Consider the following 26,986-nt stretch of genomic DNA (forward strand, 5'->3'; position numbering starts at 1 on the left):
CCGCCGGGTGGGGTGCTGTGTGGCCCCGGTGCGCAGACGCGCTGGATAGCTCCGGAGTGAATTCTGCGCCGCGAAGCCTGAGAGGCCGGTAGTTGCGGCGCTGGGCGGGCGGTGGCAATTCCACGTGCTCGTTGCGGCCGGTTGAAACCGTTGGCGGGCGCTGGCTGAGAGGTGAGGGGTGGTGGCCCAGAGGTCCGACCTAGATGGCTGGGTCTCAGAGAGTGAGTAGGGGAGGGACCGGGTGGCCGATGCCGGCGTTTCCACTGGCAGCTCCTCTAGCTTACGCATGGAGGAAGGATTTCCATTCAGGTTTTATTCGTGCTCTGGGGAGGTGGCAGGAGTCCTGGACTTAGGGTCAACAACTTGTTTTAGTTTTAAAACTGAAACTCCCGCGTCCTGGGAACCCCCTCGGGCCTGGCCAAACCCGGACGGTTGGTCACCATCCGACTGGGCTTCAGGTTTGCTGCATGTTGGGGACAGGGCTCTTCTCTTGAGTGTTGGGAGCTCAGTCCCTAAGGAGGAAGCCTTAGGATGTAGAGGACCAGAGAACGGACTTAGGGCCGGAATAACTGCGTGTGAATCTGGGTCGCCACCACCTGGATGTGTGATGACCTGGTGTAAGTTTTTTAACAACTTTGCGCCTCAGTTTCCTCATCTGTCATAACATATAGAACCTAACTCGGAGGACTGTGATGAGGATTATATGAGTAGAAATGTGTTAACCTCCTATGAGAGGGCTTGGGTGCTCCATAAATGTTAGGATTCTCTGCAGCACCCCCCTCTGAGGAGAGAGGGAGGGGAATGAGGTGGGTGTGTATTTGCAACCTGACTTTCCTGCAGACGGGGCCAACTTGGGACTTATTCACACTGTGCCCCAGGCTCCCAGGGTCTAGCATAGTGCCTGACACATGATAGTTACTCGACCGAAGGGATGGTGTTTAAAACAGTGCTGGTGATGTACTGGGCGGGGTGGGAGGCAGAGAGACATGGCTTCTGTAAGCCTCAGTTTATCTGTTTAGTGGAGGTGGGTGCACCTACTTCCTAGGGCTTTTGCAAGGAACAAGGGAGAGGTCCTCTCCTTGTGAATGTCCCCCGTTGTAACCCTTGTCAGCCCCACATGTAAAGGATTAGGCAGGATGGTGTGACAGAGTATGTTTGTTTGTGCTTCTCCCGCACCATACCCGTGGTTTCTCAGAATGCTACCCATGGAAGGGGGCTTGAGTGTTGTCTGGTTGGCCTGACTTCTTGTTTCACAGATGAGAGAACTTGAAGTTTAAAGGGGCAGTGGCATGTTCTGGGTCACAGTGCTCAGTGGGGGATGTCCTGGGGTTGCCAGCCAGACCCCTTACGTGGGCTGTTTCAGTGGTAGTGATGGTAATGGTGTTCAGGTCAGTGTCTGTCTGTGTATGAAAGGATATTTTAAGAATAGTTGCCTGTAATCCCAGCACTTTGGGAGGCTGAGGCGGGTGGATCAAAAGGTCAAGAGATGGAGACCATCCTGGTCAACATGGTGAAACCCCGTCTCTACTAAAAATACAAAAAATTAGCTGGGCATGGTGGCGCGTGCCTGTAATCCCAGCTACTCAGGAGGCTGAAGCAGGAGAATTGCCTGAACCCAGGAGGCGGAGGTTGTGGTGAGCGGAGATTGCGCCATTGCACTCCAGCCTGGGTAACAAGAGCGAAACTCGGTCTCAAAAAAAAAAAAAAAAAAAAAAAAAAAATAGTCTGCCAGCCACTGTGGTTCACTCCTGTAATCCCAACACTTTGGGAGGCCGAGACAGGTGGATCATCTGAGGTCAGGAGTTCGCCACCAGCCTGGCCAATGTGGTGAAACCCCGTCTCTAAACTAAAATACAAAAATTAGCCAGACATGGGTTGGTGCGCATCTGTAGTCCCAGCTACTCAGGAGGCTGAGGCAGGAGAATCGCTTGAACCTGGGAGGCAGAGTTTACAGTGAGCTGAAATTGCACCGCTTCACTCCAGCCTTGGCGAAAGAGCAAGACTCTGTCTCAAAAAAAAAAAAGAAAAAGATAGTCAATATTGTTTTTGTGAAAAAATTTAATAAATAATACAAAAATATAGAGGGAGGAAGGTAAAAAAAAAATCATTCCAATCCCAGAACCAAACCTAAGGGCATGTTATCAGGGCACATAGTGGTGGAGTAGGCACCCATGGGGTGAGGAGCCAGAGAAGGTTCGAGTGAATTTATAAAGATAAATGGGTGGGTTGATGGTCATATTTAATGGAGCAGGGGCTTGGGCGAGGGCTGGGTGTAATGGCATTGATGTGCAAATTAGTAGGTCACAGAAACCTTTCTACAGTTGGGCAGTCTGGTGTCTTAAAACTTTCCACCCAATGCTTTGAGTTAGGTATTAGATCCATTTTATAGATAAGCAGATTCTTGGAGGTTAAGATGCCTTGAGGTCATTTAGTTTTTAATGACTTTTTTGGCATTAGCAGATCCTCTACCCAATTCAGGGCCCGGTCCAACAAAACCTGGCAACCATCTTGTTAAGAGAAACCTATCAAGTTCCCAGCCCCTTACTGACCACTGGCTGCTGTCACTCAACGAGCTTTGCTGCCCACCTGACAGCAGCTTCCCCTGTGACATGGGTGGTCTCCTTGCCCACTGTGCACAGGCTTTATAATTAAGGCTTAGGGTTTTTTTTTTTTTTTTTTTTTTTTTTTGAGACGGAGTTTCACTCTTGTTACCCATGCTGGAGTGCAATGGCGTGATCTCGGCTCACTGCAACCTCTGCCTCCTGGGTTCAGGCAATTCTCCTGCCTCAGCCTCCTGAGTAGCTGGGATTACAGGCACGCACCACCATGCCCAGCTAATGTTTTTGTATTTTTAGTAGAGACGGGGTTTCACCATGTTGACCAGGATGGTCTCGATCTCTTGACCTCGTGATCCACCCGCCTCGGCCTCCCAAAGTGCTGGGATTACAGGCTTGAGCCACCGCGCCCGGCCAGGGTTCTAATATTTATACATGGAAAGTCATCTTGTGGAGGCTTTAATTTTTTTTTCTGTTTGGATGAGGACCTCAAGGTCTCAGATGCTGAGTAAAAGCCAAGCAAATGGTCAGGACATGGCAGGTCAAGATGGAGGCAGGATGGGAACCTGGGCTTGTTGCCTGGTCTTTCAGGCTACCTGTCCCACTTACTGTGACTTTGGGCAGTTCACTTACCCTCCTGCGCCTTGGGTTTTCCCTCCGGATGGTGGTAGTATGATCATAGCAGTCCTGGCGGACATAAATGGGACATGGCTTTGTAGAGAGCTCGTGATCATGTGTTCTATTGTGCAGACCCCGTCATCTTTTTCGTGGGTATGGCTGTGATGAGAGCTCAGTAAACTGACCATACAGGCAGACGAGGAGGCAGCCAGAAGTCACTGAGTGAGGGCCCCAGGCTATGCTGCGGTGGATAGCCTAGCGCCAGCATTCAGGAAATGTCTGCTGAACTGAGTTAAAGTGACTTACCAGGGGCGAAAACGGAAGTATGCTCTCAGCCAGTCCAAGAACACCACCTTCTGCTTGCTTTTCTCTTTTAACATGCCCACATGGGTAGAAGGAAAGCGTATAGAATCTCTGTGGCTGCACTGGAACTGGACATTGGGCATAGGAAGTTGAGGAGCCAGGGAAGGAAAAGAGGACTCTGTTTAGATCCAGCCCCATAAAAAACTGCTGTCTTTTTCCACTTAGGGCTAAACGTTGAAATCTGTCACGTCTGAGCCTGGCAGACAGGGTGTCTTCAAAGTCTCAATGCAGTTTTAAGCTTTCATAATTTCAGAAGCATAAATGCTGCATACTTGCCAAAGGCGTCATTTGAAAGTTTAATTAAATTTCCTTTATGCTTACCTAGTCTTGTGGAATTTGAATAATACCATTTTACTTTACTGTTTTAGGCAATGTTTGCTGTCTTCCATTAGAAGGACTGAATTTCCACATGACGGCTTTTTGTAAGTTTGTAGCATTTACACTTACGAATATTAAGCCTGCTGTGCAGTTATGCTGACTTTGAAGGTTTTGATGGTTTTGAGCTTTTCTTTGAAGCTCTAGCAAGTGTTTATGGCATAAATTACAGATATTTTTCCCTGGGGCTAGGTTGGGTTTGAGGTGTAATCAAGGTGACTCTTGGCCAGCTACTGGGCTGTCCTCCAGGCTCTGAATAAGGGGGGAGGTAAGCTCCTTACAGACCTTAGCTCATTAGCCAAGCAAGTGGACACTGCTGTTCCCGTTTCATGGCATGTGTAAAATCCAGAGGAAGGCAGGAAGAGACAGAGTTCTGACTTAGTGTGCAATCCATCCATTCTGCCTTAAACAAAGACCAAATGAAAATGATGGGGGAGCTACAGATTCTAATCATCTTCCCAATTGATATTAATTACACTGTAGCATGTGGCTAATCTCTAGGGAGCTCGAATGTTTTGCACAGATACTCTTGAGTATCTTTTTGTCAACATCACTGCTTCTTTCAATCAGTATATTTTGTTTCTTCTTCCTTCCTAGGCCTTTAATTCCTGGCCTGCCAGGACAGGAATCTCCCAAATGAATCTTAAGGCTTGTTGAAAGCTTGCTTTCTCCCATCTCCCTCTCCATCAAGAGATAGAATTGTCCTTGGCAACAGAGGTTGGCAAGCTCTAAGCCATATCTAAGTTCAGGGACTGTTTTTTGTTGTTGTATTTTACTAGGAAGGTACTTTAAAGTTTTTCAGCAGATAATTTGGCATATCACAGCTGCTTTCACCTTGTGCCCGTGATGAGAATCTGTTTCTTGGTAACATTAATAAGTTATTCCTGCTCTTACACCAAAGTACACCTCCAGGCTCTTTGAGAATGCGGTGTTGGCTCTTGTTCAGCCTTTGTTCTCCCTTGTCAGGCAGGATAGCGGCTCTTGTTGCCTGGCATGTGGAACATCCTTGGCCTTTTTTAGATGGTAAGCTTTGAGGGAGCTGGCTCATGGGAAATGTGGTTCCAGCTCCCAGGAGCCCGGCAGTATCACACATCTTTACAGTAACCAGATGAGAAGATGACAGTTGCCGCAGCACATCCAGGGTAGTCGTGTTTTCTTTCCTGAGGATTTGGTGCTACGTTGTAGCTGACCGCATGCCCCCTGCTTACTAGCGAACACTAATAGTGAGCAGAGGAGTGGGGCCTGGGACCCAGGGTCAGGGGTCTGTGGTTTGTGTGTAGCATAGAAGCTGAGCTGGTGTCTGATAGTGTCCCACAGGGCAACTCCACAAGAGACCGGCTGGGCCTCTGTAAACCCTAGAGATGCAGCCAGGATGTACATTTCCATTCAAGGGTGAATGGACATGAATAACCCTGGTCATTGCTTGGGTATGACCTTACCAGCAGTGATCCAGAACATGTTGGTGGAGGAGTGACGGTGTTTTCATGCATGAGAATGCTCTGCAAAACAAGGGTGGATCTGAGAGATCGTTGGATGAAGTCCTACCCTGAAGTAAATTACATCGGTTTACCTGATACTCACCTTTATTTTCATAATGAGAAAGAAAGCGCTGGGTTAAACAGTTCTCAGTATTTTTGCTGTGAAACTTATAATGTAAAACAATGCTGTTTTAAAATCTAGTGATTAAAACATTATGTAATTATGGAAAATTACTGTGACTTCTCTAACACTTTTAGATGAATGTGTGTTTCCTTGAGCACAGTAGCATTTCTGTGAAATTTTAAAATGATGTTTATGTACGTGTACAGACATACTTCATGCTGGAGCAGTGTTCAGCACCCCAGGGTTCATGAACTCCTCTGGTAATTCAGCATCTAGCAGTTGGGACACCTGGATGTGGTTCCATCTCTTTCTGACTTGTCTGACAAGCTGCCACATGCAAGAGGCCCCTGCCCATTACAGCTGAGGCACATGTCCTTATTTTAACATCTGTAAACATACAGTAATATTGATATGAATGCTGTTAGTGCCATAGCAATTATGTCCATAAAATTGCCTCTTCTTCACTTTCTAAACTTCACTCAGTTTTCCTGTTGCTGTGTTCTTAGTCTGTTTGAGGACCTGAAATAGTTTGTAGTGAACACCTAAATTGCAGTGCGTTCTATAAGTTTATATAATTGAGAGAGTTCAAGATACTAGGGAAAGTAAGATTTAACACCCTCAAAGCTCATCATCTCGAGAGCCAATCTGCCAGGTTTAAATCCTGGTTCTGCTAACCGTACATCCTTGGGCAAGTTACATAATCTCTGCATTTCAGTTACCTCCTATAAATTCTGAACAATGATAGTCCCTCCCTCATAGGGTTGCTGTGGGGATTTAATAAGTGAATACATGTAAAGCCCCTGGAATAGTGCCTGGCACATGATAAGGACACAATAAATGTTAGCCATTGTCACTGTTAATGTTAGTTTTATTTATATGAATGGTGGAGTTTTATGTAGATTGCTAATCAACTTTGACTGTTATTTTCACGTAAAATTATGGTTGAAAAGTTAGCTGCATGAGCCATTTATTGAAATGAGAAGCTTCAGTTTATAATGATAATTATCTTTTTTTTTAGGACAAGACCTAAAACCTGTGTTGGATAGCGAATATTTAGCCATTTACCTAAAATGGTATTTTTTACATGCAATGCATGTGGTGAATCAGTGAAGAAAATCCAAGTGGAAAAGCATGTGTCTGTTTGCAGAAACTGTGAATGCCTTTCTTGCATTGACTGTGGTAAAGATTTCTGGTAAGCTTCACAGAATTCATGTAGATCCATAGTAAATCCAGACCAGTTTTGGAAGCCTTGGCACGACAAAGCTTGGAAAAATAGTGGCAAATTTGAGGAAATAAATCAAGAATAAAAACTGGTATGGTCCATTGATTAAAACTCATGTGATTCTTTACAATGTGCTTTACTAGGCTGGGTGCAGTGGCTCATGCCTGTAATCCCAACACTTTGGGAGGCCTAGGCAGGCAGATCACGAGGTCAAGAGTTCGAGACCAGCCTGGCCAACATGGTGAAATTCCATCTGTACTAAAAAATACAAAAATTAGCCTGGCATGGTGGGGTGCACCTGTAATCCCAGCTACTCAGGAGGCTGAGGCAGGAGAATTGCTTGAACCCGGGAGGCAGAGGTTGCAGTGAGCTGAAATTGCACCACTGCATTCCAGCCTGGGAGACAGAGCAAGACTCCATCTCAGGGGGGAAATAAAATGTGCCTTACTAGACATTTGCTTTTTGAGGATGTGTTAAAGAGAAGACTAGGGGAAGGGGAATTATGATTAGAGCATTCAGTTGGTGACACTGGTTGCTATTACATTGCCGCTCTTACCAGACCCAGGGAAGCAACACATGGAAGATGGCTCTAGGTTAGAGCTGGTTTTGTTAGACCATGGGTATCGTGTGCCCATCGCAGTGAAGAGATGGACTTATGAACCAGAAAGTGAATTTATGAGCTCACAGTGGGGGAGATGACTGATAGCAGAGGAAATTATGTCCTCCCTGGAAAATCAGAGCTGCTGGTGGAAGTGAGGCTCTTCCTGGCCCCCCGAGTGTGTCAAGAGACACTTCCACTGAGGAGGCCTCTGTGAAGGTGAGGAGTTAGCGGGGAGGGGCAAGACAGATCCCGCCTTAGATGCCATTTCTTAAGGTGGGTCGTTTGCAGAGAGCCGCCCTCTTGAATTTCATGTTGATTCCCTTTTGGCCGCAGAACGTCCAGGCGAGAAGCTGGCTTGTGGCAGCATCTGCCCCAGTGTCCTCTCAGGCATTTAGGTGGTATTGGTTAAGAGTCTCTTAATTCACTGTAGAGCAGTGATTTTTTAGAAACTGCTAACCTCTGTTCAGACTTAATCCTAGGAGGAAGCTAGATATATAAAGTAGGTTAAAATTTACTTTTCATTAGGGGACTTTGCCCTGGACCTTGTCCCCAACATTTCCCTGAAGAACCCCACAGAGCTTTACAAAGATTATGAGACAAAATTGAGTTTTTCCAGGACCCTAAGGTATCTAGAACTGTTGGAAATCTCGTACTGCCGTTTTATGCCTGTTTATTTTATACCTGTCTATTACCAGAAAGTCATTAATAATAGACCAGAAAGTCATTGATAATTTTTATAATTTAAGAAGACTACCCTATTGCATAGTTATTTTGGTGTTTATTCAGTATATATGCATTTATGAGTAAAAAAATACTGCCTATCAATTTATTGTAAAGTGTTTATAGAAATGGGGGAAACATTGGGTGATGGGTTTGATATTGAAGACTTTGGAGGAAGCAGGATGTGGTTCTGACCAGGAGGTTTTCAACATAAGTGAAATAGACGGGGTGCTTGTGTGGTAGACAGATGTGAAGACATACAGAGGGAAGTAGCAGCGTGCTGGTATTAGCGCCTCCAACTTGGTGTCAGTCTAATGGGAGAACCTTTGATCACTTTAAAGGGGTGATGACTATAAAAACCACGTGAAATGCATAAGTGAAGATCAGAAGTATGGTGGCAAAGGCTATGAAGGTAAAACCCACAAAGGCGACATTAAACAACAGGCATGGATTCAGGTAATGTTTTTCTAATTTATTGAGTATCCTCCTCTAACACCTTCCACTTTCTTTGGAAGCCCAAGAGACTAAGAATATATGTGTCATCCTGCAGACAAGCCCTGGAAACCTTATGTCCTAGGATAGACTGAGGTTGAACTAAAACTTCTTGAAACAGAGTTCTTTGGCTGGGCACAGGGGCTCACACCTGTAATCTCAGCACTTTGGGAGGCCAAGGTGGGCAAATCACGAGGTTGGGAATTCGAGACCAGCCTGGCCAACATGGCAAAACCCTATCTCTACTAAAAATACAAAAAATTAGCTGGGCAGAGTAGTGGGCACCTGTAGTCCCAGCTACTCAGAAGGCTGAGGCAGGAGAAGTGCTTGAACCCAGGAGGTGCAGATTGCAGTGAGCCAAGATCGCACCACTGCATTCCAGCACCAGTGACAGAGTGAGACTGTCTCCAAAAAAAGAAAGAAAAAGAGTTCTTTATTCTTCTAGCTGTTTAAACAATTGTGGTGCATTATACCTTTAATGCATGTGTTTTGTTAATTTCTTGAAAAAAATATTTTAGAATTCTCATTAGCTTTCCCTTGGCTGCAAAACTGAATGGAAACCTTCTAATCTTTCCCTGCTTCTAGTGATAATGCAGCTTTTCTGACTCAAGCCATATTAATCTGTCATGTCTGCCAGTCATTAGAATTGGGCAAAATAAAGACACTTTGATCAATGTAAAAAATTTTCTACTTAACTAGAATAGCATGAGAACATGCACAATAGAAACGGCAGAAGCCTTGACACCCTCATTTCACTGGGAAGCATAACTCTCAAAATGCTACTGATCATTTACAGAATAGGTAGCAGGAGGAAGGATTCAGAAAGGAAGGTAGGAGAATGAAAAGACAGATGTCACCTATGGGAAAATTCTGTTTTTCTAAAATCCAATAAAAAGTAATCACTCCATTTGATAATAGAGTTGAAATGTGAATTTCTAGCCTACTGAATCAGCATAATACTAGGAAGGCATTTCTGTTCACAAAGGACTTAAAAAGTCGGCCCAGAGCAGATTGAAAAGCCAGTGAAATCCTTTATCTTAACTAAGATGTTTGCGCTGGTGACCAGCAGCCATACTTTTGGGCACTCTCTGTAATTCTCTAAAAACCAAATGACATTCCTAGGCCCTGAGGTTGAGATACATGGGTCTGTGAGTTCCATCTGCTGTTTTCACTCAGTGAAATCCTCTAAAGCAGGGGTCAGTCAGCAAACTATATAGGACGCAGGTGGCTTGCCGCCTCTTTGTAATGAAGTTTTACTGGAACACAGCCATGCCCATTTGTTTATCTGTGGTCATTGGCTGCTTTAATACTCAATGCCATAATGGGTGGGGCATTGAGTAGTGTGACAGAAACCTGCAAAGCCTAAATACTCACTGTCTGGCACTTTACAGATAAGGCTTGCTGACGCTTGGTCTAAACTGTCAGGCTTCAGCAGCCCTCTCCAGAACTCACTTCTGCTTCCTTCATGGTCTCCTGGTTTCTCCCATCTGACTCCTCCCTGACTCCCTCATTGCCATTGTTCACAGATGGAGAAGAGTAAGTGTGGTCTGCGGGGGAATCAGCTGGCCCAGTGTGGGGGTTTTGTTCTTTTCCTTAAATCATTAAACCCCACATTTGAAAAACAGAATTAAGGAACCTAGTCAGGAGGAATCCCTGTTCTCTGAAAGCTTTTTATTAGTAGATTGGGTGTTTGGAAGTCATTCATATTATAAAGGGCTCAGAATGTTGGTCCTTGGAGGAACCCTTTCTTCTTTCATCTGCAACTTGACCTTTTTGTCTTTCGTCTGACATCTCACTTCTGGCATTTCTCACAATTCTAAAAAGTTGTTACTTTCGAGTTGCCTGGATCCAACCCCATCTGCCATGTTCTATACTTGGGGCTGGCTGCTCTCAGACTGCACCCATTTTTATCTCTGACACTGTGCTCTGCTGCTCTCCTGTTTTTTCCTGTTTTTATTAATTTAATTTTTTTTTTTGAGACAGGGCCTTTTTCTCTTGCCCAGATTAGAATACAGTGGTGCAGTCACAGCTTACTGCAGCCTCGACCTCCTCAGCTGAAGCAATCCTGCCTCAGCCTCCCAAGTAGGTGTAGTACTACAGGCGCATGCCACCACGCCTACCTACATTTTTAAATGTTTTGTAGAGATGGGGTCTCACTGTGTTGCCCAGGCTGGTCTCAAACAATCCTCATGCCTCAGCCTCCCAAAGTGCTGGGATTACAGGCAAGAGCCACTGATTTTTTTTAGCCTTATCATTTTAATACAAAATAGGTGGATGTTAACCACTTAATAAAAATAACTCCAGTAATACAGAAGAAGTACAGAGAAGAAAGCAATACATGATCCCCAAATCAACCAGCCAGAAACAAGCAGTGTGAATGTGTGCTGAGCATCCTTCCAGATCCTTCCAGATGTCTCTGGGCTTACAGGCAGACTGCGGGTAGATGAACCAGGAGAACATCACTCTTAAATGGGTTACACTGTTTTTCTCTAACCTGTGTCTCTGCTGCCCTGTTCTCTTCTGAAGGGCTGGCTGTTCCAGTGAGTGCTAAGCCAGCCTCGTTTTTCTATGTTCCTGTTTGTCTTGTTTTCTTGATTTTTGTTTTTCTACCTGCGTGCCTGAAACAGCTTTGCCTTATCCTTGTCTTAGTATCCGGTTTGTTTCTAGTCTGTTTATGTATAGATTCACTTCTTTCCTACTGCAGGGACATTTTTCTGCATTTTATTTGTTTAGCTCTAGCACTGATCCTTGTTTCCTGGTTGGTGACCATCTTTCACGTCTACTGTCATCTCTAACTTTAATAATTATTTTTCCTCTTCCTTCACTGAGATTGCCAAACACAGAAAATTGAAATTCCTAGGTCACTATTTTTCTCTCTTCTGTTCTTGCAATTTCAGATTAGATTTTTTATTTTTTATTTTTTTTTGAGATGGAGTATTGCTCTGTCATCCAGGCTGGAGTGCAGTGGCACGACCTTGGCTCACTGCTGCAAACTCCACCTCCTGGGCTCAAAGAGTTCTGCCTCAGCCTCCCGAGTAGCTGGGACTACAGGCACCCACCACCACACCTGGCTAATTTTTATATTGTTTGTAGAGACGGGGTTTCACCATGTTGGCCAGGCTGGTCTCAAACTCCTGACCTCAAGTGATCTACTTGCCTTGGCCTCCCAAAGTGCTGGGATTATAGGTGTGAGCCACCATGCCCAGCCCAGATTTTATTAGATCTTAATGCTTATTGTCTTGACTATAACCTAGTCCCTCTAATACCCATTTTTTTTTTTATCACATTCAGTTTATTTTGGTTTTTTTTCCTGTGGTAAAATACACATGATATAACCATTTAAACATGTACAGTTAACACATTCATATTGTTCTGCAACCATCACTACCATCCATTCCAGAATTTTTTTATCTTCCCAAACTGAAGCTCTATCCCCAATAAACACTAACTCCCCATTCCTCCCGCCCCAGCCCCTGGCAAATACCATTCTACTTTCTGTCTCTGTGAATTTAGCAGCTCTAGGTACTCCATGTAAGTGAAATTATTCAATGTTTGTCCTTTTGTGACTGATTTGTTTACCTTCACATAATATCGTCAAGGTTCAGCCGTGTGTCACAATGTCCCTTTTATGGATGAAGAATTTCCTATGGTGTGTATATTTACCCAGCAGTAGGATTACTGGTAACTCTGTTTTTAATTTGTAGAGGGACCTCCGTACTCTTTCTGGAGCAGCTGTAGCATTTTACATTCTCACCAGCAGTGGACAAGGGGTTCAGCTTCTTCACAGCCTTGCCCACAAGGCTTATTTTCTGTTTTATTTTAGATAATAGCCATGCTATTGGGTACAAACTGATATCTCATTATGGTTTTGGTTTGTATTTCCAGCATCTTTTCATGTGTTTATTGGCTATTTGTGTATCTTCTTTGGAGAAATGTCTATTCAGGTCCTCTGCCCATTTCAAAATTAGGTTTTGTTGTTGAGTTGTAGGAATTCTTTATATGTTTTATATATGGATTTATTTATTTCATTTGTAGAGATGGGGTCTTGCTTTGTTGCCCAGGTTGGTCTCAAACTCCTGTCCTCAAGCCACCATACCTGGCCAGTACTTTAGATATTAACCCCTTATCAGATATGATTTTCAGATATTTTCTCCCATTCCATAGGTTGCCTTTTCACTCTGTTGATAGTGTTCTTTGATGCATATAAGTTTTTTATTTCAATGTAGTCAATTCATTTTTTTTGTTTTGTTGCCTATGCTTTTGTCATAATAGCCAATAAGTTATTGTCTAGTCCAGTGTTGTGAAGCTTTTCCACTATGCTTCTTTTCTTAGAGTTTATAGTTTTACCTCTTAAGTTTAGTTCTTTAATCCATTTTGAGTTAGCTTTTGTGTATGATGTTAGGTCAGGGTCCAGCTTCATTCTTCTGCATGTGGATAATCTACTTTTCTTACCACCACTTGTTGAAATGGTCTTGGTTTTCCCCCCATTAAATAGTCTTGTTGAAAGTCATTTGACCATATATGAGAGAGTTTATTTCGGGGCTCTCTATTCTGCTGGTTTTATGTCTGTTTATGCCCATACCACACTGCTTTGATTACTGTAGCTTTGTAATAAGTTTTGAAATGAGAAAATATGAGATCCACATTTTTGTTCTTCTTTTCAAGATTGTTTTGGCTATTTGGTATCTGTTGAGATACCATGTGAGTTTTAGGATGGATTTTTCTATTTCTGCAAAAATGTGTATATACACATATTGGATTTGGATAGGAATTGCGTTGAATCTGTAGATTGCTTGGTTAGTATTAACATCTTAACAACTTTAAGTCTTCCAATCCATGAATATGGAATGTTTTTCATTTATTTATGTCTGCTTTAATTTCTTTCAGCAGTGTTGTTTGGTTTTCAGTAAATAAGTCTTTTGCCTCTTTGGTTAAGTTTATTCTGATTATTCTTTTTGATGCTGTTGCAAGTGGAATTGTTTTCTTAATTTCTCTTTCTGGATGTTTCTTTTTGTTATATAAAATGCAGCTTGATTTTTGAATGTGGATTTTGTATCCTGCAACTTTGCTGGATTTGTTTATTCTAACAATTTTTGTGTGAACCCGTTAGGATTTTTGACATATAAGAGCACATCATTCGTGAACAGAGATAATTTTACTTCATCCTTTGCAATTAGGATGCCTTTTATTTTGTTTTCTTGCCAAACTGGTCTGGCTAGGACTCCAGTACTATGTTAATAGAAGTTAATCTATATATTTTTAAGCATAGTCATAAATACAGAATCTGGGCTGAAAATGTAAACCCTTCAGCCATGGCAAGGACTTTTTTTATTGGCTTTCATGAAACTCATGTTGGTTGTTTATTGTTTTTCTTTTTTCTTCCTTTTCTGTAGAAAATTAATGAATTAATAAAGAGACCTAACGTCAGCCCCAAAGTGCGAGAACTTTTAGAGCAAATCAGTGCTTTTGACAACGTTCCCAGGAAAAAGGCAAAATTTCAGGTATGAATTGACTTTCTTGAATGGAGGGGGCTGTGTGGCCCATCAGTGACTGAGCATGTGTGTACGTGTCCAAGTGGGATCAATAGTTCTTTTTCTTTTTGTTTCTTACAGAACTGGATGAAGAACAGTTTAAAAGTTCATAATGAATCCATTCTGGAGCAGGTGTGGAATATCTTTTCTGAGGCTTCCAGCAGTGTAAGTCGAATCTGATTTTAGATTTGCAGTGTGGCAAAATAATTAGTAATAACGAAATGAGGATTTCATATTTTTGGAAGTCAAGACAGCCTTCTTTTTTATTTTTTTGAGACGGAGTCTCACTCCGTTGCCCAGGCTGAGTGCACTGGTGCCGTCTTAGCTCACTGCAACCTCCGCCTCCCAGGTTCAAGCGATTCTCATGTCTCAGCCTCCCAAGTAGCTGGGACTATAGGCATGAGCCATCACGCTAGGCTAAGTGTGTGTGTGTGTGTGTGTGTGTGTTAGCAGAGACAGGGTTTCACTATGTTGAGCAGGCTGGTGTCAAACTCCTGACCTCAGGCAATCTGCCCGCCTCAGTCTCCCAAAGCACTGGGATTACAGGCATGAGCCACTGCGCCTGGCCCAGCCTTCTTTTTTAGAGAGCCTCTTAGTGCCTTCATTTATGGGAACAAATAAAGTGAATGCACTGCAGAGATGTCCTTATTATGCAGAGCAAGGTATTTCATCCTAACGTTTGATAATGGTGCCAGCCCAGCATGTAATGATTTGCTTAGTCATCGGGCAGGGAGCTCGATACATGGGAAAGAACAGGAGCTTTGGATTTCTGAAGGACCTGGTTCAAATCCCCACTGTGCAGTTTGCCTGACATTTGATCTTGGGCACATTATTTCACCTCTGAGCCTCAGTTTCCTTATCTAAAAAAATGTGGATAGTAATACTCATTTATTTAATACTAGCTTAGTGCCTGATCTGTGCCAGGCCCCGAACAAAAAATCTGAAGTATCCCAGGTAGTGGTGCTGTGAAGGAAAATAAAACAGCCTGAGGACATAGTGACAGGTGTTCCTCTGGATAAGGGGTGAGGGGTCACACCTTACAGAGTTAAGACAGATGAGCAGTTTGCGTGCAGCTCCTTCTGGTGGAAGGAGAGTTCCCTTTGAGGAATTAAATCAGTCACCTGTTAGTCAAAATGGTTTAGTAGAGACCCTAAATGTGGACTATATACATTGCTGATTACATTGTTTATTTTTGTGTAAATACCAGTTTCAAAAAACCAGTGGGGTTCTGACTGGTCTTTCATTCTTGTCAAATTACCAGGAGTTGATTCACTTTATGTAGAGAGAATACTTTTGGTAGCAAGTGGGCATCAAAATGTAAATTTACCTTGGTAGTATACCTAGCATTTGTCTCTTTCAGAATATACAAATTGGCCCTTTGAAACCTTATAACCGAGCATTAGATTGGCCTTTATGTAGCACCTTTTTTTTTTAAGGTTATTTCTATTTTAACTAAGAATCACAGATTTGAAATTGCTTCAACTGCAGGGTTTTTTAAAAAAGTTTTTTCCAGTTTCCCTTTTGAAGTATGAATGTATTAAACATTAAGTAAAATAATGAGTAAACAGCCCCTGGTAAACCCTGAGCTCTGTGAAACACAACTTGCCATCCCTGACCTCTACTTTGCACCATGGCCCTCCCAGCATACCCTGAGTGTTTGTAGGGCAGAGCAGAGGGTCCTGAGGCCTTGTTCTCCATACCTTGGATGTTTATCCTCCTGTAACTGCCAGGTATGAGGTCGGACACTTTTCTGTCCTCTGCCTCATCACAGTTCACCTGGTCGCGATGGATGCAACCATAATTAGGCCAAGTTCCTGGCTGCTTGGAGCTATGTTGTAGTGGAGGAGATAGACATCCACATACGGGTCCATGATATAATGTCAGGTCCTGATCAGCACTGGGAAGAAGCCAGAGGCATTGCGAGGCCAGGGCTGAAGGAGGTGCTTGGTTAGGAAAGAGGGCATCACAGAGGAGACCACATTTGAGGAGAGTGTTTAATGAGGTAGAAAGAAGAAGGAGAAGAATTGTTTCACCTATTTACTGAGCAGCTGCAAGATGGGTATGCCTCCCTCTCTCTCTCCCTCCTGGTGGTTGAGGAGTTGGTTTAGACATAGAGGCAAGGCACTAGCTGAAAACCTCATCTAGATTGTTTAGAAGGGAGGCTGATGTGTCAGGCACTCCGTGGTTGAAGTAATATTTTATGGCTAGGCACAGTGGCTCATGCCTGTAATCCCAGCACTTTGGGGAGGCTGAGGTGGGCGGATCACTTGAGGTCAGGAGTTCTAGACCAGCCTGACCAACATGGTGAAACCCCATCTCTACTAAAAATACAAAAATTAGCTGGCCATGGTGGTGTGCACTTGTAACACTCAGGAGGCTGAGACAGGAGAATCGCTTGAATCTGGGAGGTGGAGGTTGCGGTGAGCTGAGATTGTACCACTGTACTCCAGCCTGGTCAACACAGTGAGACTCTGTCTCAAAAAATAATAATAATAATAAGGTAATGTATTTAATAATGATAACCATTAGAGAGACACTTTCATACATAAAGAATGGTGACCCCCGTCCCTACAGAAAATACAAAAAGAAGCCGGCTATGGTAACTTGCGCCTGTGGTCCCAGCTAATTGGGAGGCTGAGGCAGGAATGTTGCTGGAGCCTGGGAGTGGAGATTGTGGTAAGCTGAGATTGTGCCACTACATTTCAACCTGGGCAACAGAACAGAGCAAGACTCTGTCTCCAAAAAAAAAAAAAGAGTGGTAAGAATGGTGACTGTTCTTCTAATGATAGCTTTCCAATCTAAATAATGATAGTGACAGTACCATTTTCTAATACTTGATAATTTACAAAACTCTTCACATACAATGGGCTGCCGTATTGATCTGAGGTGCTAATAAGCACATCACGGATCTTATTTCATCCGTCCATGCATAAGGTTGGTATTACTACCTTTCATTTTACAGATGAGGAAATAGGTTTGGAACAGATAAATAATTTGCCCTTAGTCACATGACTAGGAATGAACAGAACTGGAAGTTAAATCCAGATCTGCAGACACACACATCCAGTGGTACTCCCATACCTAAGGACTCTTCTCTTATTTAAAAGGTGACTAGTGAGCTGGAATGAAAGGTCTTATCTCTGTGGCCTAAGGATTATTCACTCTTCCAGTGGAATGAAATTGTTCAGTGCAGTCAGTGGACTGGGGGAAGTTGTTTCCCATTTTGTATTTTTACTGCTACATTAGCTGTTGGTGAGGGGTCACAGTTATAAAACGGTAAGTAATGAAACCTTTTTTTTTTTTTGAGATGGAGTTTCGCTCTTGTGGCCCAGGCTGGAGTGCAGTGCAATGGTGTGATCTCAGCTCACTGCAACCTGCACCTCCCGAGTTCAAGTAATTCTCCTGCCTCAGCCTCCAGAGTAGCTGGGATTACAGGCATGCGCCACTACGCCCGGCTAATGTATTTTCAGTAGAGACAGGATTTCTCCATGTTGGTCAGGCTGGTCTCAAACTCCCAGCCTCAGGTGATCTGCCCGCCTCAGCCTCCCAACGTGTTGGGATTACAGGGGGTGAGCCACCACGCTCAGCCGATCATTTTTCTTGAACATGTAGTAGGCACAGGCAATAACATGATAACTCTGTTTACTCATTTAAAATGAATATTTATGTGTTTCTTGCTTTTGCTTAATCATAAGGAACCAGTCAGTAAGGAACAGGATCAACAGCCACTCAACCCGCTGGCAAATCCACGTGCAGAAATCCCCGCCAAGGTTCTACCCTCCAAAGGGAATGATGCCATGAAACAGCAAGGGGAGGTGAAGAAGAATAAAAGAGAAAGAAAGGAAGAACGGCAGAAGAATAGGAAAAAAGAAAAGAAGGAACTAAAATTAGAAAATCACCAGGAAAACTCAAGGAATCAGAAGCCTAAGAAGCGTAAAAAGGGACAGGAGGCCGACCTTGAGGCCGGCGGGGAGGAAGTCCCCGAGGCCAACGGCTCTGCAGGGAAGAGGAACAAGAAGCAGCAGCGCGAGGGCAGGCCCACTGCCACGGAGCATGAGGACGGCGCCGGCAAGGAGCAGGCAGACGTGGGTGCGGGGAAGAGGAAGCGGAGGCATTCGGAAGGTAAGTGGCTAGCTCACGCCCTGGGATTTGTTCTGAAAACCTGAAAGCTGTGAATTTGGGATATTTAAGCCTGTTAGTCCTTGCAGGTTTTTTGTTTGTTTGTTTTTGAGAGAAGGCTCACTCTTTCGCCCAGGCTGGAGTACAGTGGAGTGATCTCGGCTTGCTTCAATCTTCGCCTGCCAGATTCGAGTGATTCTTCTGCCTCAGCCTCCCAAGTAGCTGGGATTACTGGGATTACAGGCGTGTACCACCAGGCCTGGCTAATTTTTGTTTTTGTTTTGAGACAGAGTTTCACTCTTGTTGCCCAGGCTAGAGTGCATATGGCATGATCTCAGCTCAGCACAAACTCCACCTCCCAGGTTCAAGCAATTCTCCTGCCTCAGCCTTTTGAGTAGCTGGGATTACAGGTGTGCACCACCACGCCTGGCTAATTTTGTAGTTTTAGTAGAGAGGGATTTCTCCATGTTGGCCAGGCTGGTCTCAAACTCCTGATCCGTCCACCTTGGCTTCCCAAAGTGCTGGGATTACAGGCATGAGCCACCATGCCTGGCCTCAATTTTTGTATTTTTAGTAGAGATGGGATTTCACAGGCTGGTTTCCAACTCCTGACCTCAGGTGATCCGCCCACGTTATCCTCCCAGAGTGCCAGGATTACAGGTGTGAGCCACTGTGCCTGGCTAGACCTTGTGTTTTGAACCAAGGAAGGGAAGGAGCATAAGCTTTGTGGCCAGGCAGAACTGGGCCCTGCCCAGGCAAATGACCTCACCACTCAGCTGCCTTCACTCCATCTCCAGCGTGGAGGGAGGGGGTTTTATAAACCCGGGCTGGGCTGCCTGGAGAAGTGAGATGATGCATGGAGTGTGCCTAGTTTAACATAAGGTCTTATTAAATGGTAGCTGCTAGCATAGATGCAAAATCTTTTACAAAATCTTTCTAATTACCTAGCTGAAACAGATTCTAAGAAGAAAAAGATGAAGCTCCCAGAGCATCCTGAGGGTGGAGAACCAGAAGACCATGAGGCTCCTGCAAAAGGTAAATCACTGCCATCGTGTGAACAGCACAGCTGGGCATGCTGCTTTTGCCGATAGTCCCAGCTACTCGGGAGGCAGGGGCAGGAGGGTCACTTGAGCTCAGGAGTTTGAGGCTGTAGTGAGCCATGGGCATACCACTTTCAAAAAGAAAGAAAGAGTGAGAGAAAGTGAGAGAGAGAGGAAGGGGGCCAGGGAGGGAGGGCGAGGGAGAGAGCAAAGAAATAAAGGGAAAAATGCACTGTCCCTTGTAGGTTGGGAGAGGGTCCAAGAGATGCCCTCTTCTGGGGAAGGAAAATGTAAAGCAGGCACTTCTGGTAGGGTCTGACCCTCCAGAGGCATGTGTAAGAGTTTGAAGGTAAAATCAGTTCTCTAGGATGTGAGTCAGTCTTACAGTGCTTCTCACCTGCTGTCTTTTAGGAGAAAAGTAAAGCAGTCTGGTTTGGAGCTGGATGTTATCTTTGGAATTTAAACCCAATATAGCTTTCTGAGACCCTGTTCCCTTTCCCTCCTCCCCAACTCTCTTGTTCCTGCCTTTCATTGTTCTCTTAGAAGTCCCCTCAGCTCTGTCCTTGCCCATCTCTGGACCTATCACTGGGGTCTCCTTGTTTGCATCCCCAACCTCAGAATCTCATCCCTGGCCTTCACGGGCCCTCTGAAATGCTGCCTCTTACATGACGCTTCTCTCTTGCTTCTTCAGGCCTGAAGCACTCGTGCCTGTTGAGGGGTAGCAAGTCATTTCTCTGCCATCTCCCCTAGCCCCGGGCTCCTGCGGTTAAGAACAGGTCCAAAGACTCAAATGGGCATCAGCTTTATTAGCAGAGTTCAGTGACTACTAGCATTGGGTTAGATCTCTTAGCTGAAAACCCCCCTTCTCAAGTTTGTAAACAGTAGTGTCCCCATACCCGTAGCATGAAAAATTCCAGAAATAAACAATTGATGTTTTCAATTGTGTGCTGTTCTGAGCAGTGTGGCAAGATTTCTTGCTGTCCTGCTCTGTGGCTTCTTTACCACAAGAAGGGTAAGTATAGGACAATAAGATATTTAGAGAGAGAGACCACATTCACATAAATTTTATTATAGTATATTGTTAAAATTGTTGTATTTTATGATTAGTTATTGTTAGCCTTTTGCTGCGCCTAGTTTGTGAGTTGAGCATTGCCATAGGTGTGCATGAATATATAAGAAAAGACAGAGTATATATAGGGTTCAATACCATAGTGGTTTCAGGCATCCACTCAGTTCCCAGGAATTGTCCCCCTGCAGATAAAGGGGGACAACTGAATGGCTTTTTTTGTTGTTATATCTTTTGTTTTGAGATCCTTGTAAACTCACATGCAGTTGTAAGGAATAATGGAGACTCAGGTGTCCTTATGTATCCACGTTCCCTTTACCTTGTTGCCACTCCAGATAGCACTGTACACCACCATAGTACAGCATCTCAGCCCGGATGCTGACACTGATACCTTTCCACCTCCATCGCCGCCAGGCTGCCTCTTGCTGCCCTTCTGCAGCCACTGCCCCTTCCCTCACCCTCAGCCCCTCCTTAGCCTCTGGCAATCACTAATCTGTTCTTCATTTCTGTAATCTCCAGAATGTTCTATGAATGGAATCATACAGTATGTAACCTTTTGAGATTGACTATTCCTCAGCATTTTCTCTGGATATTCACCCATGTTGCTGAACTGATCAATAATCTATTCATTTGATTGGTGAGGAGTAGCCCGTGTTATGCATGCATCACAGTTTCTTTCATCATTCACCTGTTGACGGACACCTGGGTGGTTTCTAATTTCTGGTCATTAATGAATAAAGCCGCAGTAAACATTGACGTGCAGGTTTCTGTGAACTGCACAGTGAACTAAGTCAGTTTTTCTGAAGTAGATGTCCAGTGCTGCGTCATACGGTAGTTCCATATTCTTTTAAAGAAACTGCCAGCTCAATAACAAACATTGGTGAGGATGTGGAGAAAAAGGAACGTGGTGCACTGTTGTGGGAATGTAAGTTAGTACAGCTGCTATGGAGAACTGTTGGGAGCTTCCTCAGAAACCTGAAACCAGAGCTCCCATACAATCCAGCAGTCCCACTGTAGGGTGTGTATTCAAAAGAAAGGACATCGCTGTGTGGAAGAGTTATCTGCACGCCCATGCTGGCTGCTGCACTGTTCACAATAACCAAGATTTGAGCAACCTAAGTGTCCATCAGCAGATGAATGGATAAAGAAAATGTGGTGCATGTACACAATGGAGGATTCAGCCATAAAAAGGAGATCCTGTCGTTTGCAGCAACATGGATGGAACTGGAAGTCATTACACGAAGTGAAATAACCAGGCACAGGAAGACAAGCATAGCATGTTTTCACTTGTTTGTGGGATCTAAACATCAAAACAATTGAACTCATGGAGACAGAGAGTAAACGGATGGTTACCAGAGACTGGGAAGAGTAGTGGGAGGCTGGGGACGAGGTGGGGTGGTTAACAGGTATCCAAAAAACAGAAAGAATGAGTAAGACCTAGTATTTGATAGCACAACAGGGCGTCTCTTGTCAACAATAATTAAATTGTACAATTAAAAATAATTGCAGAGTATAATTGGGTTGTTTGTAACACAAAAGGATAAATACTGGAGGTGATGGATGCCCCATTTACTCTGATGTGAGTATTATACATTGCATATCTGTATCAAAATATCTCACATACCCCATAGATACCTACTGTGTACTCACAAAAATTTAAAATGAAAAAACTGCCAACTTTTTCAGGCATGGCTGTACACATTTTCTTTCTTTTTTTCTTTTTTTTTTGAGACGGAGTTTTTTTCTTGTTGCCCAGTGTGGAATGCAATGGTGCGATCTTGGCTCACTGTACCTCTGCCTTCCAGGTTCAAGCGATTCTCCTGCCTCAGCCTCCCAAGTAGCTGGGATTATAGGCATGTGCCACCACGCTGAGCTAGTTTTGTATTAGTAGAGGACAGGGTTTCTCCATGTTGGTCAGGCTGGTCACTACCTCAGGTGATTGGCCCACCTCAGCCTCCCAAAGTGCTGGGATTACAGGCATGAGCCTCCGTGCCCATCGGCTGTACACATTTTCTGTTCCCACCAGCAGTGTGTAAGTGATTCATTTCTCCACATCATAGTCAATACTAGGCGCTGTCACTGTTTTGTATTTTTGCCATTCTGATAGATGTGTGGTACCAGCTCATTGTGGTTTGAATCTGTATATCTCTAATGGCTAATATTGTTGAACATCTTTTTGTATGCATATTTGCTATCTGTATATCTTTATGTTGAACTGTCTGTTCTCTTTAAAAAAAATTTTTCCCTATTTTGTAATTTGGGTTGTTTGGGGGTTTTTCGGTTGTTTTTGTGGGGTTTTTTTGTTTTTTAACTGTTGAGATTTGAGAGTTTTTAAAAATATTTTCTAAATATTACTCCTTTGTGGGACATAGGGTTTGTGTTTTTTTTTTTTTTTCTGTCTGTTCCTTGTTTTTTCATCGTAATAGTCTTTTTTAGGACAAATGGTTTTAATTTTGATAAAGTTCAATTTATCAATTTATTTTTCATGGATTGTGCTAGGAACTCTTTACCTAGCCCTAGAGTCTAAAAATGTTTTTGTTTTTTAACTATCTTATTGAATAGCTTTTTTACAAATCAACATTTCATGTATTTCAGGTGTACAACTGAATGTGTTGCCATATTTTATTTTTAGTTTTGAGACTGGGTCTCACTGTTGCCAGGGTGGAGTGCATTGGTGCGAGCATGGCTGCTGCAGCCTCAACTTCTGAGCTCAAGCGGCCTTCCTGAGTAGTTAGTGCTACAGCCACACGCCACCACACCCAGCGAATTTTTTCATTTTTGTGAGGACAGAGGTCTTGCTGTGTTGCCCAGGCTGGTCTTGAACTCCTGGGCTCAAGCAATGCTTCTGACTCAGCCTCACAAAGTGCTGGGATTACAAGGATGAGCCACCATGCCCAGCCGAACTTAATGTTTTATTATACATGTACATTGTGAAATACTCACCACAATCAGGCTAATTAACACATTTGTCACCTCACATAGTTTACCTTTGTGTGTGTGTGTGTGTGTGTGTGTGTGTCTATGTGTGTGTGTGTTGAGAACACTCAAGATATACCCTTTCAGCAAATTTCAGGTCTATGTTAAATGCTTCCTAGTCTTACCTTTCATATTGAAGTCCATGATTCATTTTGAGTTAGGTTTTTTATAAGGTGTAAGATCCTGTTTACGCTTTCTATTTTCCCGGCTTTCTCCCATACGACTTTGGTGGTTGCAGAGGGGCGTGGCCTCATTGCTGCCACGTTGGGGTGGAAATCCAGGTTCCCCACTCAGCCTCCATTAGCACCTGAGAGCGGCCACTTCTTGCTGCTGCCAGGCAGGGCTCCCAGTACAGGCTCCACTGACGTCACAGCAGGGGCAGCCTCATCGCTGGCCTGTGTGGATGAGAGCCCTGAATTCCTGGTTGGCCTTCTGTGACACCATCCCTCATTACAGTCTTCCAAGGGTAGAGAGCTCGGGCTCCCCACTCGGCTTTTGCTAGGGCGGGTCGGGGTGGAGCCTCCTTTTTTTCTGTGATGTGTGGCTGTGGTAGGGTGGTTATTGTATAAAAATTTTCTGTCTTGTTAGGCTGCCCTTTCCTGGCCCTTTGCCAAGAGAGAGCAGGTTTCTGTTGGGGCTTTTTCGTCTGTGCCCGTTGGTGTTCAGGTTGCTGGCTGCTTCAGCTCCAGATCTGGGTTACAGGCGGCAAGAAGCTCACCCACTGTTGCTCCGTAGGCCCTGAGGTCCCAGCTGGTCTCTAACTTTCAGAGTCATCTTAAGTTTCTTGTGTATATAATTTCAGGGTTCTCAGTTGTGGTGGGCAGGAGGAATGGGGAAAGTGTGTCTACCCCATCTGCCCAGAAGTGGAAGTCCCCTAGATGAGTGTTTGCAGTCCTTCTGTAACAGTTGGTGGTTTCCTCTCTCTCATTCCAGCTCAGGCTGCTTTTGCTCATCTTCATTCTGTGCATAGACAGCGCATGATCTTAGCGGGTGCTTAGGAAATCTGTGTTGAGTTCATTAAATGCAACTCTTCATCTAGGAGGTTGTCATGCCGATGGCACTTGGGCACCTGCTCACTCTAAGAGCCAGTCCTTGATGGTTAGTAAGTGCTTCCAGGACACTGGGATTGAACATATGCAGTGATTGCTCCATGGTGCTGTGGAGTCTGGTCATTAGAGGGTTAGCTCATTTCCTGGAAGCAGACAGGCATTGCAGAAGTTGTTTCTTTACCCTTCTTGTAGTATAGCAAAACAAACATCTTACATATTCTTATTTGTTTTGTAGGTAAATTCAACTGGAAGGGAACTATTAAAGCAATTTTGAAACAGGCCCCAGACAATGAAATAGCAATCAAAAAGTTAAGGAAAAAGGTATGGCACGTGAACAAACCCATGTGTATAACAGCTGGGGAGAACTGATTTTTAAATGTACAATTGTTTGTTTTTTCTTTTTTCACCTCAAACACTGAAAATGTGTGTGTGTCTCAGTGATTATCAGGCTGCCCCAAAGGCCCTCACACAGCCTCAGCCAGGGTGGTGCCTAGATATTGAACTTATTTCGAAGACTTTGAAGAGAGGCTCCATTTATTTAATTTTTGTTATGTTTGGAAATTATTGTTCTAGATGTTTGCTCTCTTTTGCCTGTCCCGGAGCGATGGTTTCTTCTCCTTTATTTCACTTTGTGTCTCAGGGTGACTCACACAGCCAAGCCCCCACACGTGCCTGCTGCCTGGGTTTCCACGAGCAGAACACACCTGTGTAGCTTGCACCTGGGTTTCTTTTATTTTTTACTGTTGTTCTATTTCTGGGTTAAAGACAGAACATTTTAAGATAAATTTCCAGGTCAAATACACTCATTTGGTGTTTGCTTTTCTCTGTGAAGGTTTTAGCTCAGTACTACACAGCGACCAACGAGCATCACAGATCTGAAGAGGAGCTCCTAGTCATCTTTAACAAGAAAGTCAGCAAGAACCCCACCTTTAAGTTATTAAAAGACAAAGTCAAGCTTTTGAAATGAGCATTTCTGTATTTAAAAATGGATTCCATTCTACTAACTTCTTCCTTTCACTGCTGTCTATAAAATGTGTAATGAATTCCAACAACTCAAATTTTGCTTTCTGAAGCTGTATTTTTAAGTTAAGAAAAAATATATTTTTGGTATAACTTTTATGAAAAAAATAAAATATATTCTTGTCCAAACTTCGAAATTTGTTGTGGCAAAAGTTATTTACTTTATAAAATAGTTTTGTGTGAAAAATTTTTTTCCATGTAGTATAGCAACAGATGAAAAAGTAATTCCTCTTTTGATCAGACTAAAAAGTATTCATTTTAACCACATCATTTATACACTTTTGTTGTTGTTTTTTGAGAAAGGGTCTCTGTCACCCAGGCTGGCGTGCAATGGTGCAATCAGCTCACAGCAACCTCCGCCTCCCAGGTTCAAGCAATTCTCATGCCTCAGTTTCATGAGTAGCTGGGATTGCAGATACCCCCCACCACATCTGGCTAATTTTTGTATTTTTAGTAAAGACAGAGTTTCACCATGTTGGCCAGACTAGTCCCTAACTGACCTCAAGTAATCCGCCTGCCTCAGCCTCCCAAAATTTTGGGATTACAGGCATGAGCCACTGTGCCAGCCATTTCTATACATATTTTGTTTTATTTATTTATTTTTGAGACAAAGTTTCACTCTTGTTGCCCAGGCTGGAGTGCAATGGTGTGATCTTGGCTCACTGCAACCTCCACTCCCGGGTTCAAGCGATTCTGCCTCAGCCTCCCAAGTAGCTGGGATTATAGGCATCGGCCACCAACCTAGCTAATTTTGCATTTTTAGTAGAGATGGGGTTTCTCCATGTTGGCCAGGCTGGTCTCGAACTCCCAACCTCAGGTGATCCACCCACCTCGGCCTCCCAAAGTGTTGGGATTACAGGCATGAGCCACCATGCCCAGCTTTCTACACATTTTTGATTAACGATGTTTTGTGCATTTGTTTTTTGTGATGTTAGAATGTATATATGAGCTGCGGTATCTGATCCGGGAATGGTCAGTCTTTTGTATGTGCTAATCCTTCTGTAGCTAGAAGTTTGGTGCTGTAAAGGAGGCTTCTCTGTAACAGGTTCATCCACACTGGCTCCGTCTGCCTTCAGCCAAAGAGATGAATTTGTCAGTGGCTGGATTCAGGAGCGTGGCCTGTGACTGGAAGCCAGAGGTTCAGGGAAACAGCTCAGCGGAGACTGAGTTCGTTGTGCAGCTATGTGGCTGCTCCAGTGCACTGACTGGACTGAATGCTTTCAGAAACTGTTTGAAGTCCTGGTTGATTGTGCTGGAGGACAGCCTTTTTGCCACCTCATTGATGGTTCAGTAGGTTTTGCCCACAAGACCCTTTAAAGCTGGTGCTCTGGTACAGATCGCCCCTTAGCCAATTTCATTAATATCAGCTCCCCACAAAAGCAAGTCTGGGACATGGAACAAGTGGTTTAAAGGGTTAGGAGGGAGAGGAGGGGTGAGACCCTGTCTGAGCCTCTTGAGTGCCTAGAAGCCTATGGAGCAGCTTCTCTCTGGGACTTGCCAGCCGAGCTAAGCAGCATCTTGAGTTCAGTGCTTCTTAGGGATGTGCCATGTGTAAGTGCAGTGATGGAATTGAGGGGCACTGTCAGAGTGAGTAGGACACAGGCTTCAGAATCTGGCCAGAGTCAGGTCCTGGCTTT

General features: G+C 43.9%; 1 protein-coding gene across 8 annotated transcripts; it reads left to right on the forward strand.

The window, feature by feature from the left end:
• The first annotated feature begins 1 nt into the window (after position 1).
• Positions 2 to 25,482, forward strand: LYAR (Ly1 antibody reactive). Of its 8 annotated transcripts, none has more exons than XM_032254195.1 (10): positions 3 to 171; positions 3,905 to 3,958; positions 6,532 to 6,705; positions 8,398 to 8,512; positions 13,942 to 14,049; positions 14,161 to 14,244; positions 17,775 to 18,201; positions 19,147 to 19,233; positions 24,565 to 24,650; positions 24,970 to 25,482. In XM_032254195.1, the coding sequence occupies exons 3-10, from the start codon at positions 6,584 to 6,586 to the stop codon at positions 25,039 to 25,041; spliced, it is 1,101 nt and encodes a 366-aa protein (XP_032110086.1). In that variant the 5' UTR covers positions 3 to 171; positions 3,905 to 3,958; positions 6,532 to 6,583; the 3' UTR covers positions 25,042 to 25,482. The 8 variants fall into 8 exon arrangements, with proteins under 8 accessions (XP_032110087.1, XP_032110086.1, XP_032110088.1 ...); XM_032254192.1 differs by having other exon boundaries at positions 8 to 221; positions 25,162 to 25,482; XM_032254190.1 differs by having other exon boundaries at positions 8 to 171; positions 25,162 to 25,482.
• Positions 25,483 to 26,986: the final 1,504 nt, after the last annotated feature.

This window comes from Sapajus apella, unplaced genomic scaffold (assembly GCF_009761245.1).
Source record: "Sapajus apella isolate SASKATOON/1434 unplaced genomic scaffold, GSC_monkey_1.0 scaffold85, whole genome shotgun sequence".
Lineage (NCBI taxonomy): Eukaryota > Metazoa > Chordata > Mammalia > Primates > Cebidae > Sapajus > Sapajus apella.